Here is a 16,167-nt window from a genome sequence, read left to right on the forward strand (position 1 = left end):
AATTTCTTGTATTTTACGGTACTAAGACTGGGTCAAGTGAAATCGGCATCCTGATATTATATTGGTTTGCGTTCACATTTCAGAAACTGCATTAATTTAGCTCTTTCAACGTCTACAGTTTTATTGGCGGGAGAAAAATTTTACACTAAGTCTTTCCATTTTTTGCTTATTGCACGAAAAACATAAATATACGTTTGTTTACATTCATTTGGTAATAAGCAAAAACTTATGGAACACAGTAACCATTAAGATATCCATGAATCGAAAAAAATTGTAAAAAAAACCGAGCACTATAATCAAAAGTTCCGTTCATATAAATATTATCAACTGTAGATAAAAATCGAAAACTTGTTTCACACGAAAATATTGTTATATTTTCTTTTTCGTCATTAAAAATTGTTATATTTTCTTTTTCGTCATTGACCAATAAAAAATGTTCACTTTGTTTTGTTTTCACGTCAATTGAATTAAGTACGTTATAAGCATCAGCTATATTAGAAGGATTTGGGGGCATAATTTTCCGTCGGTTTTCATAAATATTCTTTCGGATTCTATTTATATCGTTAATGGTTATATCTGATGAATTACTATTTAGTGCGATTTCAGTGAGAATAATTGTTTTTGGTCTAGTACTTACATTTTCAATAGCTTTTCTTTTACATTCTGTATTAAGCACACATGCTTCTTCAAAGCTTGGCTAGAATATTCACCAACCATGATTGTGCTGTGGTGTATCTGTATTGTTAATACACATATTATTTTCATCTGTATAAACTTTTGCTGTGCAATTTTTAGTTGTACACCGCCAACGAATGAGTCCTTTATTACTAAAACCAATTCGAAATTTAAAATTAACTGTTTTTTATCACGATTATTTTCAATAATATTTCCCATTGTGCGGAGCGCACTTTTTTTCCGCGACTTCTATACAAACCAAAATGTTATATAGGTATCGTAAAATCTATAAAATATCAAACCAGACAAGCGTTATCTTTATTGTCAGTTGTCATATGAATTTCGAGTATAATCTTTCCTCTCTTTTGTATGAATAAAGAAAAAACATGATTGTGAATATTTTAATACTTAATCTGCGTGATAAATATACATAGGTATATAATATAATATTTTAATTCCTTCAATTAGCGGTTACCATTATTATACAATATTCTAAAGAATTTTAATTCTAAGTACTCCCGACCCATGGGTTGGGAACCGCTAATCTATACCATTATTTCCTATTAATTTTATTATTATTATTTATAAATGCTTTTGTATTATGTAAATAATATATAATTACCTGTATGTATTTTTTCAATTTATAGCGCAAAGTTGTGCAAGTTAAATTGTGAAAAATTTTGGATGGGAGAATAAGTAAGTAGGTATCGCGGGCGATTGTAAACTTGACCAGAATAAGGTTAAAAGGTAATGAAAAGGTCTAATATAAATTTTATTTACTTACCTGTCAATAATTTATTCATTTTTATCTCACCCACTTGAAATTATTACTATGAGTCTTAAAATGTAATTTACCAATAATACAATGTTACTTAATGTATAATAAGTTTATTTGAGATTTTTAAAAATTGAAAAATCTTATTTTTAATCATAATTATGTGTGTAAATAGACAAATTAAATCTAGTCTCTTTAATAAATTTACAATATTACTTTATATGAAACATTTCCATTTCTATTTTGAATTTAAATTATTCGTTTACCTATTTTTTTTAAACATAAGTTTATACATAATATTTCCAATTGAAACTTATGTACAATATTCATTAAAAAACTCAGTATTATTTTTATGTAGGTAGATATTTATTATTGTCGTAGTCGATTATTAATATGACAACACACAGTGCTATATATACCTATCTATATCATGTTAATACGTAGAAATACTATCTTATTGTCGATAATGTTTATAGAGCGTTACACCCGCAAGTGTTATCTTTGTCTTTCAAATGTAAAAAATAGCAAAAAAAAACCGAGAAGTCTATAGACAACAGTCCTGACTCCTGAGTCATATCTCTTAAGCATATTTTTAATCAACCTTTTAATCTGCTATTGATGTTATTGATGATAAGTATAATATGATGATATGTATAAGAGTTCTTGGTATGTACATTGGTACAAATACACTCATATAGCCGTATAGTGTACATTTATAATATAGTGAACAATAACCAATATAAACAAATGTTAACACTATTTTCAACAAAAAAGAAAATAAAAGTTATAATTTCCAATTCTCCTCGAAGTGATAATTTTGATAACCTATTTAACCTAAATGAATTTACTAAATGCCTTGTGATTAAATCAGTAAAATTTTAATTTTCAAACCATCAAAGCTACATAGAAAAGCACTCATCTTGAACACAAAGCTTTAGTTCTCATTTAACTTAAATATGAATTTATAAGTGTATTAGCTTATGTACCTATTATACCTATACTAAGTTTATACTCAATAGGTGTATATACCAACAAAAATTATTGTAAACATTATTATATTATTAAATAACTATTTTCCCTCCAAATTAAGCAAATCAAAAACTTAAAATAATTGTCTTGAAATACTTATAAAATCTAGAATAGCTAACCACTTTAATACTAATAAATTATTATGATTTTACTACAAATCGGTTTCATAAGTCTGTGAAAGTGATGTGCTTTTTTAAAATTATTTTTGTGATGATGGGTCAGTGGTTTATACTTACCTGCTTATTTAATGAAGTAGACAATATGAAAATAGAAAGAGTTATTAAATTATTGTCATTGTAAAACAAGATCCAGAACAAATATAGATTGAATAATTTATTCTCTGATAGAGTTCAATACTGTATGTAATTTTTCCAACTCCAATGTTTCTGTCGGAATTTGAACTCCTTTCTTTGGAGATTTCATTATTGTACGAAGATTTGGTGACAATTTATATGTAACAACAGTACATCTATTAAAAAAACGTGCGAAACTTGTGTAGTTACAATTCTTAAAAAGATACTAATGTACCTAATTATTAAATTATATAAAGTCTACCTCGAACTTCCAACCACAATCATTGGTACTCGTTTATCAAAAGCTAACCGAACCAGTCGATATTTCTCTGTGGGGTGAATGAGCTGATCACAAACAGATTTTTTAGTACTTATGTCCAAATCGTAGAAAATTACACGACAGTCTACGGTGGTAATACCAAATACTGAACTAGAGAACGGCGACCAACGCAGATCTGTCAATCCCGTTTGAAGATCGAAAATTATCAATGGAGCTCTGTAATTATCGAAGAGAAAATAGTACGGAAAATATAACAGAGATTTAAATGCAATATTTAAAAAAAAAAACACAAATTAATCTTAACCCATACAAAGGTATACAGACATACATCATTAAATAGATATGTGTATTGTTGAAACATACAAACGTTTTATCAACCTAACAATAAATTAAATAATTTTAATTGTAATTATTTATTTATCTTAGTTTATTTTGTCTAGATAAATTTATAATGGTAACTACATATTAATTAAATTTTAATTAATTACTTGTCTAAATCCAAGAGACTTCGTCCGAGCAGCTAGATTATTATAATATAAATCATAAAAAAAGTTTTATCCATGGTCACGAAAGATATTACCGGGGTATCATACGATACATCTTCGAAAAATAAGGGCCGTTTCGTCACAATAAATAATATTACAATCATAAAAAAATAAGTAATATTCCTTCAGTATTCCACATAATCGCTGTTCACTTCTCAGCATTTTTCATACCGCTGCACCACCTTTTTTTAACTTACCTGCATAGAAAAGTTACCAGTCTAAAAGTTGTACTAGTTTTCAAAACGTTGTCCACCGAACCATTGTATGAGAAGAAGTAGATGATAAGTTAGACTATACGATAAGTAGTCAAAAAGTTCTCAACGAAAATTTCAAATTTTCTCCTTGATTTTAGCAGAGGCGACACACGTTATCATAGAGCAAGATTACACTGGATGGCAGTATCTCACATCATCAATTTAGGATTACACATCTTAGCTTATTGAGCGTTTCGCAGCAAATGACAGCTGTAGTTATTGTATTATATTTCAAAAAATTAACGAAAAGAACACACTATTCATCCCAAAAAATGATAGCTATCAATACTATCCTGACCTAGAATCTTTTTTGCACTTCAAACAAAGACTCGGTGAACAACGTTTTGAGAACGACGAGGAACTCGAGAACCAGTTATCAATTGGTTCAGCTTTAAGGCGGGGATTTCTATGTAGATAGGTTAAAAAACAGCTGTACGAAAAATGCTTAGAAGTGAATGGCAATTTTGTGGATAACTAAAGTAAATTTATTGGAAATTAAATGTGCTAATAAAACCTGTTTCTTGTGGTTATAATTTTTGTAATGACGAAACGGTTCTTACTTTTCAAATATGTTTCGTGTATGCATTTCCTTGTAGCCGTCACAAGCAAACAAGCATAGAACTCTAAAAAATTAAGCTCAAAATGCTAAAAGTGCGTTACAATGTTATCGTCAATTATAACGTTACCAAAAAATTAAATAACTTATATAGTAGGTACCTGGTACAGGCAATAGTAGGTATAGAAACTCGCTTTTAATGATAACGTTCCTAATAAAATAAAATATTAATTATGATGGTAATAATTTCTAACACATTAAACAAAAAATAGTTGAAACGTGTTGGTAATAAGTCGAAACAGGTATGTTACTACCTACATAACTACAAAACATGGTAACAAAATTATATAGTCATTAATCGATAAACGAATTAAAAGTATGTAATATGACATGACGTGTTGACAGCGATTGAATTTTAGAATCATATTAGAATTTTACTTACTGTGATTTGTCTTCCCATAATTTAACTACAAAATCTTCACTACATGTAAGATATATATTTGGATCGAATTTGTTGAAATCGATTCGGTTTACCGGCATTTCATGAGCTTTAAACCTCTGAACATAACGAGTCCATTCCGTATTACATTTAAATATATAACCTTCAACAGTACCAACTAAGTATACTTCGGGATCTGCTGGATTAAACGTAATCGTCGTGCCTCTAGCTGCAAAAATGTAATATAAGAAAAAAACAAATAAAAGACTATTATAACATATGAAGATATAGGTACATAATATTACCGTAGTAAGTTTGTTTGATACCGCCAAGCTCGATTTCTGGATACATATCTATGACCAGAGACATTCTAAGGACTTTCATCAATTCACTTTGCATCAATATCCATTGACAGACCACACCATCCTCGGATACAGAGTAGAAATTCAATTCACCAGTAGGTAAATTTTTACACCACACTACCTAAGCAACATCATCAAAGTTTTATAGACCTTTCATTTATATCTAGTGAATAGAATAAACAAAAATTATTTATAAAACACTCATATGGTACCTGCGTTACGCTAGACATGAGTTTGGTACCCGATAAGCTTGTCGAGTATTCTGGTTCGTTTTTTAGTAAGCTCACATTGTATACACCCAAATTGCCGTCACGTAGTCCAACTGCCAGGATGTTACCGAAATCTGGATGAAAACTTAAACACATGGCTCCGGATTGTGTATGAGCTACATAATCTGGGTACGACGAATTCTTTAGAACCCACAAACACACATTACCAATGTCTGGATTGTCGGTAAATGTTAATTCACTCTGCGCTAAATTTATCATAAATTGCATCACTAGTTAATAAGGATAATTACGAACACTCATCTTACGTTAATATTTATATTTATATAGTAGTTACTAGTTAGGTATGGTATGCTATATTTTAGCTTTAAGTTAAATAAGACTCATATAGCTAAAATACTAAAATATTTAATATAGCATACCTATTTTATAAATATTTAATACTTTTTAAAATTACTAGACTACCTAATACTTCATTTCATTGGTCAAAATTCGACCATTAAAACATTTTTAATTGTAAAATTAACACATTCTAAAAAAATGTATATTGTTTTTATATTTCATATTGGGTATTCATCTTCACTCAGTAACCACTGTTTTAATCTTGAATTAAGTTGAGGTTTATTTTCTCTCAGTTCAAACTTTGTTACTTACGAATGCTAAGCGTTATACCAAACATATCAAAATAATCAGGACTCCAGGCGATATCAGTAACAATTAATTTTTTTTCTTTTTCATATATCATTGTCCACATTAACATTAAGGTGCCTTCTCCTCTGTCCCTGAATTGATCTGATGGGTCCTCATAATATCGAAAATCTAATGATAAATGTGTATTGTAATAAATATGGGATAAATATTATAATTAATGAACAGTGAGGTTTCCAAAAAATAGAATTTCTTCTTTAACCTTGAGCTATGGCATCCGTATCATTTAAACTGATGATTTTTTCAACTATCTTAGAAACCTTCAACAATTCATATTCGATTTCATCATGTTCAATGTGAATTTTTTTTCGAGGTTTAGTTTTTTTCTTTCCCATATGTGCGGCCATTTTCTCTCTCAGTTCTTTGTCTTTTTCTGCCTTTTGTATCGCATAATCAACTTCGTAAGTGTCATAAATATTACACAGTGAGACAAACGCACCAAACTCAAATTTTTTAGTTACAGGGGTTTGAGTTTCTTTATTCTATAGATTACAAAAATTATTTAAAATAATAATATAATAAAAAATTATAGTAATAAAATACTTAATATTGTCTAATTTTACCCTCATAAGAATTTTTTTAGTTTGAGAAATTCTATCAAAAAAATTGAATTTGTTTTTAAGTTTTACTACAGTACATAATTTTGTCACTGGCAAACTCAAAAATGACTCTTCAGATTCTTTTTTTTTTTTTTTTTTTGTGAATCGTCTTCCTCTTCAAATTCGGTCTTTAAATCAGTTGCTAAGTCTTCTTCTTCACCTTCCTCTCCCATCTCCATGTTTTCATCCATGAACTCTTCATTAACGTCCTCAACTGACAATAATTCTTCATCAATTACGTCTAATTCTAATGGTTTAATATATTGTTCTTCTTCTACTTCTTCTATTATATTTTCATCTATTGATTCATTATCATCTATGGCTAAATTTTCTGGTTTTCCTATAAAATAAAAAAAATAGTTAATAAATCCATATTTTTTATTAATATTCATTGCCTTACTGCATAATTCATTTTCAATTTGCATAATAGCATTCTCTGATTCACGATGGAATAATGTAGTTTTCAATTCGAAAAGTTTTATACTATTAGTGATTTCTTTTTTTGGCAAAAATGTCCTTTGTTTATTGCTATAAATTACCTTAGCATGAGGCGTGGGCGGTTCTTTAACAAAAAGTCCATTACCATAAACTTCATCTAAGTCCTAAAATACAATTACCTATATTATTTTATTATAATAAGACTTCAGAATTCTATGAGTATATAAAAGATTCGGGGAAATTACTCTAATTGAGTACTTTGAAACTATTAAATATGTTTTCCAACTAATTATTATTATATATTAGTTATTGCTTGAAACATTTTGAGAATTTTTACAACATTTTTTATCTTTTAACCACAAAAAAAAACAGTTTTTGATTATACTTTTACCTAAAAACCAGAACTAATTTTATGAGAAATAATAATGCATTGTTTTCATTTATGACTCAACATTGTCATTGAAAACTTTATTAACTGGTCAAACTTTTTAAATTTCATTTAATTACTTGCTATATACACATTTACACATTTATATGTTTTAGTTTACTTCTTGACTTAGAATCAACTGATCAGCTGGTTTAACTGGATCATCAGATGGTACAACTTTCGCTGTTTCTTTTGCTTTTTTTTTCGATGATTTCATTTTATTTTATACAAAAACAGATAACTATTAATAATTTACAAATTAAAAATTATTAGAGAAAACTGTATTAATTAAATAATAAAAATCTAAACATAGTTGTCTTAGTAACTAATTGTATAGGTACAAAATATACAAAATATACTTCCCACAGTGGTGGCACCTCGAGTATAAGGTAAATACTATAAAACTCACTTGATAAGACAGCAGTAAATTAATTAAACTACAACTAATAACTAAACTGAACAAATAAAATTAAATTATAATGGCTGCAGTTCCTGAATTATAAAATATTATTTACTACATATACCTTAACCTTAATGGAGAATCAAGGCTAAAATATTTTTCAATATTATATACACAAATAAGTTGAAAAACAATAAAAATCATTTTGTAAGCTTGGAACATTCCAGGTTTAATTTTCAAAAATATTGAATCATAAAAAAAAAAAACTATGCAGTAGTAAAATATCAATGTTTGACCTGATGAAGCAAAAAAAAAAAAAACGTTTACTTTTGCCATTGATGTTTAGAAAAGTCTACCTTAGCTTACTAAAATAAAAATGAATCAAATTTAACCAGCAATATAAAATACTGACTTAGGATAAAAAAAATTCGGCATAATTCAATTTCACAGCTTTTTTAGATATATTGTATGCTGAACTTATAATTTGAAAAACAAAAATTGTTACTTGACGAAAAAATAATAGACTACATGAATAATAACAGGGTGAAATGCCTAGGAATGAAAAAGAATAAATTATTCATTGTTCAAAACAGAAATAATACCTAGAAAAAATTATGAACCGTCTAAAACCAAATATTATTAGATACACATGTACTCACTATAATTAATAATATACTCAAACAATTAAAATATAACATCAAAAAATATGAAATTATCTAATTTTTGATTAAACGTGAAACAAAACAATAATACTTTTAATATAATTACATAAAATACTAAATAATAACAGAACAAATACATCTGTTATATCTTAATAAACAATTCAAAATTTGAATAAATAATTAATGACGATTTTAAACAAAAAATTATAAACTTAAAAATTAGAATCAGTAAATGAAACATATTCTTTAATGCTTTTAAAATAATACGAACAATTTAAGTTCTACAACTAATTAAGATCCTACTGAAAACGCATTTTTTCTCAAATTATCAATTTCAAAAAATGTATAAACCGTTCTTGCTTTCATCACACTAAAGAATTGTGTAGAGCAAACAAAAATATTTATCGATTGCTATATATCATTATTCAAAAAATTATTTTAAAAAAAGATTACATATTATATCAAATGTCAATTGTTCTATAAAGTCAATCATTTACTGTAAAACTTTTTAAAATATTTACAACAAATAAAAACTTATAAAAATTTAACTACAACAACTGCTGTTTTTCTTATGTATTTAAGAAAATAATTACTAAATAAATTTAACAAGATAAATAGCTTTGACTATAAAATTAGCCATTTAAGACACACATTTGTAGCGCAGAAATATTAATTATATTATTAATACATTTTTATTTACTGAACCATAATACCATTAATATAAAAGAAAAAATAATTCCAGCGATTTTTGTTTAAAAACATCAATTATAAACTAGTAGGTACTTTATCACAAAATAATTTAGAAATAACTTCATTAACAAATATAAATATAATACCATAATAAAATTCAAGGATACCATTTTATAACTAAATGATTCTACCATATAATTATACATATAATTCTTACAACTAATCAAATGTCAACATCACAAATGATTTTAAAGATACATTTAATAATTAATACAGAGCAGGAATATTAACACACAAAGTAGATATTATATTAGGACTGTAAAAACAAAAATAAAACTCAAAACACAAAACTTCACATGTACTTTTTAATTTGAAAGTTGAATAAGTGAAGTAATTCCAATTATGCAAAAAATTAGAATAATTTGTTGACTGATATTAAAAATATTTACTTAAAACTAAAATCAAAAATCAAATTGGCTATTTACAATTTAAAACTATATGACCATAATGTTACAATGCCATCTCACCAACCATAACCACTAGATTGGATAAATGTAACTGGGTCAACATAAAACAATGTATAATTATTTATACTGAATTTGAAATTACAAAATATAACTACTTATCATCAAAACAATTTTTGTAAAATTAACAAAATATTATATAGGTTATAGTATTCTAAATATAATTCTGAAACTATTCAAATAAAACAAAAAAACCAGAAAAGTTGTTCTGGTGATTAATATAGACGTATGTACTTGTGAGTTGAGTAGATCACTGTAATAGATGTATTACATTTGACTATTTTGACTTCAACAATAAATCATAGGATGCAAAAAATATAGTTTTGAGCTTGAGCAGAAGATTTGTCAAAATATTAGCATATATTTCAAAGGATATTTTACATAGTCATAATTAGGTTGTACTATTATGTGGTTGGGTAATTAAAAAAAATAGTTAAATTCATTGATATGGAATTGTATCATTCAATATTTTAGAGGCTTTAATCAACTTTAAGACCATACTCAATCGCTTAAATTCCATCAGGTAACTGGATAGTAAAAGCAAGAGATATAATATCAATCACAGAATAATATAATTTAAAATTACAACTTATGTATTCAGCTATTTAATTATTAAAATTTCTATAAAAACCATGTTTCTAAAAAGTTATTCCGAATAAGTAACAAAATACTTTCTAAATTTATACTATCCTTACTCTAGCTATTTCATTATGGGATAGTACTTAAAATTTTAAACACTTTACTATTTTTTAGTTAAAAGCTTATGATTTAATGACATTTTTTAAAGGTTATTTTCTGGACCAATAATTGTATAAGTTTAAGACAAGCTCTCATTTAAAAAATGTTTCAATATATTTAACATTAATTATTAAGAATTCTAATCATTATACCAATTGTAAAATTACAAAGTATTATAAAAAAAAATTTTAATGTATTAAACACAGCCAATGTGCAAATCTAAAAAAAAAAGTTTAAAATATAACCATTTAGTTATAAAAAATAAGTATTCAAGTATAAAAATTATCAAAATTCTTTGTATAACAATTAACTAATTTTCTACACTCTTTCTCATATAAGAGTAACCTCAAGAAGCAACTAATTTTTGTGAGTTACGGTCAGTCAGACTATATTTCTCAATACATTAGTTAGGTTAAGTTAATACATTGCCTAGATCTGAAATTACTCTCATACTATGAAACTGAGTTTAGAAATAACATATAATTATAATTTGTAAAAAGTAATCAATAATAAATAAACTAAAATTATATTCGATAATAATGGACAATAATTAATAAATAATAATGATAATAAACAATAATAAATTAAAAGTAGAAATAAACTATAAAATATTTTAACAATAAAAACTAAATATTAGACAATAATCATTTTTGTCACAAATTTAATTTTTACATTACATAAGGGACATTTATTGGATTTTTTCCATATTTTTTTTGCACATGAATAACAACAATAAATATGACCAATTTTTCCATGATTGAATACTCCATTTTTAGGCATTTTTAGGCATATATTACATATGTTATTAATATTTTCATCATTCACTAAATTGATACTATTTTCAATATTTTTTGTCTGAGTTGAATCATCTTGTAAGGAATTCGATTGATTGGATTCTTGAAAATCTCCAAGTAAGGTGCTCTCTTTTCTAGGCTTAGATGTATTTAACCGTTTGACATTTTTTGTCTTAGAACGAGGTTTATTACCAAAAAACTCCATTCTATACTATAATAAAAATAATTAAATAATATATTATGTCATCAGTGTTATAAGCTAATTTAAATGTATAAGTTAACTATAGTTGATTTCTTTATCTTATTACGTGATGTTGCAAGACTGTCAACATAAAATATTAAGTCTTTTATCTTATTAATACATTATCGAACAATAAAAAATGTTTTTTATTTTTATAAAAATAGGTCATGTTTTTCTAATTTTAAATACTCAATCTCAGAAAAAACATGAAAACCAATTTTACTAATGTATAATGAATTGTAATTAATAGGAGTAATAAATAAATATTGAGAAGGATCAATAATTTTATTTAATAAACATTAGATAATATGATAGAGATAAAACACACAGAAATTCATACCCATGTGTTATGTAATTTACCCATAGTTAACTTAAATTATTAATAAAAATATTTAGATTTTCAAATACTTACTCGAAAACAAACAAAACAGTACTGGAAGTAGGGATTTGGGTTTTTATTGTGGCACTGTAAGCAGTTTTTAAAACACGCCGGTGGAGGTAGAGTTGTCTTAGAAGAAGAAGCTATTTGACCATCTGTATCATCAGCACAGTAACCATTGTCAGTAAGTATTGTTTTATCAAGATAAGTATTATCACAATTTATAATACTTTTAGTTACCTAAAAAATAAACAAATAAAATATTTTGTGTACTAAACAGACGCAACGTCTACATATGTTGTTTCTGTCTTACAAATGTAAGACACATCAAATTTGTATTTAAAAACTTAAATTTTAAGTAACAACCATAAATTTGATAATAGGTCAAATTACTCTATAATAAATACTGAATACACAAAATTAAAGCTTCTGAATACAAATGTATTTTATTGTAATATTCAAAAGACAGAAACAACACACGTGGGTATTACATCCTTCTAAAGAAATATTTTAAGCTAAGACAATGTGATCTATATAATATGTCTTATCTAAGAAATATAATAAAGTTATAAAAAAATTGTGAACACAATTAATTTGTATTTTACCTTAAAATCTATTAATGTTGAGGAATCTGATGAACTGGATTCCATATTAAGGCAAGACGATGATGTGCTTAACACATCAAATTCAGTTTCGCGTATTCGGTTTACACACTCGCAATCACTTCCACAATCAGATGAAAGATCCGCTTCACTTATTGCTTCCACTAAGAAAAGTTTTATTTGAAATATCCAAATAATTGTTATTACAATAAAATAAGATTACTAATTTTTAAGTACTGAGCTTTAACCTTTAAGCTCAGTATTGGTCAAATGACATGACAATTTGGATAGCAACGACTGAACTACTAAAGCAATGAAAAATTACCAATATATACATATATTTTGTACTCTATTTATATTTTACTTATTTTATTTCATATTATTTAAATCTAATTTTTTTGTAAATCTTATTTTATATTTATGTTAAGCTAGTCTTACTCTAAAAAACTGATAATATATTTTGTTTAAAAATATTACTTGTAGTTTTTGATTGAACACTGTGGACACTTTCTGTGACATCAGAATCATTTGTGTCTGAAATTAAATCAGCACACTCCAAAGTATAGTTATAAACATATCTTGTCCTTTTCCCACCCCAAGTCACATCCGCATCTTCATCATTAAGATCGATGATTTCTATAATCAGAATTGTAAAGCAAGTTACAATTAACAATTCAATAATAACTATATAAAATAACAATATTTACATACCAGTATTATTAGTATTCATATTGTTCACTTGTCTTTTTAAAGTATTGACCATATCTGAAACTTAATTAATTTTAAATTAATTATTGAAATATTCTATAACTTAACTTTCAAAAAAATACAAAAATAATAAATTTAATAGACCAATAAAGACTGAGTATTAAAAAAAAATTATTGAAACTCATCAATGTTGTATTAATTAATTAATTTACAACTAACATAGCATTGTTTTTAGTTTTCTACTGCAGTATAAAATAGTATAAAAACAATATTTGCATAACACAATTTTTTTCTTTGTTCTCATTAAAATTAATTCAACATTAGGCACACATTTAAAATATTTTATAAAACAGAATATATTATTAAAATTAGATACCTATGTTTTTATTAGGTAAATTTAACAATACTACCAATTTTATAATTTTAAATTTATACATATAATGAATTTACCAATACTTAATAAAATAGAATACCAATGAGAAAAATTAAATTGAAATTTATTCAAAATCTACTGAATTTTTTAGTTTTAGCTCTTACTTCTAAGATTTAATTAAATTAATTTACACTAACAAATACCACTAGATAAATTATCACATAAATCTACTAGATCATATACACAGCATAAATCTGACTCTGTAAGTTAAAATATTTACAATAAGTGAAGGTGATGTATTGAATAAGTGTTTAAGCTTCCATGAAGTAACCATGCATTAATTAAACTGTATAGCGTGCATGTATATTAATAGGTAATTAAGAGGTCATTAAAATACAAATAGTAATAGTACACACATTATACTATTAACTGTCTTCCCACAATAAAATTATATTGTAAATTTTTGTAAACTTGATAACTTCTAATACATATGTAATATCTAAATGTGTTAATAATGCAAAATATAATAAGCTACATTCTGTATAGATGTTTTATGAAATTAATTTACATAAAAATATCAGTATTAGTTCAGGAATAATTATGCTCGAACCACATAAGTATTACATTATTATGAGTTTTATTCAACAACCATTGCTCTAACAATATAAGTTATCTATCATAATACACATTAACTCATTTACTTCACTACTCTTTTGATTTCCAAAATCGAGGTAACGTTTTTGATAATTGTATGTAAAATAATAATGAAATCAATGAAATTAATGTTATATTTTAAATACATAACTAATTTCAATGCAATATTCAAGCAATTTAAAACGAAATGTAAGTACTTCCTATTTTTTTCAATAATGTTAGTCAAATCACAATTACTCGAAACTCGATAAATCATAAACCGACATAACTTAGTCTCGATACCTACATTTTTTTATAATAAAGACTTACCATGAAAAACCGCAGTAAAAGCTTTACGTAATGAACACAATTTCACCAAATGCGATAACAATGTTGTAATTAAGTAAAGCTACAACAGAATGACGTACCGGAGTCCACGACGAGTTACTGCTGGGAAACGAACAGTAATATTGTTCCATTACAACAAACCTGGCTTAACATGTAACTACACGCGTATGCATGACGGCTTAGTCTGACATCCATGTACAATCGACCAGTAATGACGATTATCGATACTATCGATAGTGTTGAGTTTCAATAATATTATTCAACGTTTATAAAAAAAAAATCCATTCGATACCGTGTCGATAGCGTACTTAGGACGAATTTTAAAAGCACGATAACTTTGAATTTTTTTAAAGTATGGTAACATCTCGCCAACACTAACACACATCACAAAAGTACATCATCACTATTTTTTACTATGAGCAAAACTTCGAGAACATTCAATGCTCAACATTTTAACAATGTTGTTGTTGTTATAATCTTTATCAGTGATAAGCGGTTATGATAATGTGAACGATAACGTGAATGTCGTGATTGTTGTTTGTAGGAACTCCGAGATGCCACAATATTATTATTATATTTCATATTTTTCTTGTTTACCTACAATATTACTTTCAATATAAGTAAAGATTCAATTGATTTATAATATTAAACTCAAAAGGATGTCAGTGTTCTAATTGTAACACATGCAAAACATACTAGATTCGTATTCAATAAAACCAAATATTTGTTAATATCTTTAATAAAAAAAAGTGAGTTGACTTAATACGGTGTTTAAATTTACATTCAAATTTTCATTTTGTTCTTAACTTTAAGTTTGATAATAATCCAATGAGATTTACTAATTTACATCATTGGTTCAACTAAACTCGAATATGCAATGTTTCATAATGTTTAGTTTAACAGTGAAATATTATTACTATTACTAATAGTATTACTCATCACATTAGCCAATATTATTATTTTTTTATAATTATTTTACGAACACAAGTTGACTGCCTCGATTAACGGATAATTAATTTAAAACATGTTACTGAAAAAGTTGACAATTTAAATTGTACAAAGGAAGCTCTAAATTAAATTATTACTTCTAGTTCTAGTTATCATAAAAATTAGATCAATTACACTATGACAGGGAGCTTTATAAAATAAATTATTTTTTGAAAAACTTGTTAAAGCAACCTTATAAGAATAGGTACTAAAATGTTCGTTCATCTGTTCAAATATTGTTAGTTATGCTAACATATTGTGTGAATTGACTTATTATCGTAGATCCCATATTAATATAAGGTCTATGATTATTATTAAACTTAAAGGTAATCACTAGGGCTGTGAATTCAATGCACTAAAAAACTTTAAAAATGTTTAAAATATGCACTTGTAATGCAAAAAAAAGAGTGGTCAAGTGAGTAACACTGCTGTATAGTATTTCACTATAATGGATGTATTAAATTTGAATCCAATAATAAGT

At 26.0% G+C, this 16,167-nt stretch overlaps 2 protein-coding genes across 3 annotated transcripts; both read right to left on the reverse strand.

Moving 5' to 3' along the window:
* Nucleotides 1-2,628: 2,628 nt before the first annotated feature.
* Nucleotides 2,629-8,644, reverse strand: LOC114126206 (dynein intermediate chain 2, ciliary-like). The gene is given in 11 exon segments (XM_027990098.2): nucleotides 2,629-2,948; nucleotides 3,035-3,268; nucleotides 4,850-5,075; nucleotides 5,152-5,329; nucleotides 5,421-5,683; nucleotides 6,090-6,254; nucleotides 6,346-6,625; nucleotides 6,707-6,838; nucleotides 6,841-7,082; nucleotides 7,143-7,344; nucleotides 7,729-8,644. Coding segments are annotated over 11 exon segments (2,154 nt in total). The 5' UTR covers nucleotides 7,825-8,644; the 3' UTR covers nucleotides 2,629-2,812.
* Nucleotides 8,645-9,515: 871 nt separating this feature from the next.
* LOC114126204 (protein Mdm4-like) lies at nucleotides 9,516-15,102 on the reverse strand. Of its 2 annotated transcripts, none has more exons than XM_027990095.2 (6): nucleotides 14,682-15,102; nucleotides 13,349-13,402; nucleotides 13,115-13,273; nucleotides 12,641-12,801; nucleotides 12,069-12,275; nucleotides 9,516-11,626 (listed from the first exon to the last, which is right to left on the reverse strand). In XM_027990095.2, the coding sequence occupies exons 2-6, from the start codon at nucleotides 13,398-13,400 to the stop codon at nucleotides 11,255-11,257; spliced, it is 951 nt and encodes a 316-aa protein (XP_027845896.1). In that variant the 5' UTR covers nucleotides 13,401-13,402; nucleotides 14,682-15,102; the 3' UTR covers nucleotides 9,516-11,254. The 2 variants fall into 2 exon arrangements, with proteins under 2 accessions (XP_027845896.1, XP_027845895.1); XM_027990094.2 differs by having other exon boundaries at nucleotides 13,349-13,408; nucleotides 14,682-15,101.
* Between the last annotated feature and the right edge of the window lie 1,065 nt (nucleotides 15,103-16,167).

Source organism: Aphis gossypii, chromosome X (genome assembly GCF_020184175.1).
Source record: "Aphis gossypii isolate Hap1 chromosome X, ASM2018417v2, whole genome shotgun sequence".
Classification (NCBI taxonomy): Eukaryota; Metazoa; Arthropoda; class Insecta; order Hemiptera; family Aphididae; genus Aphis; species Aphis gossypii.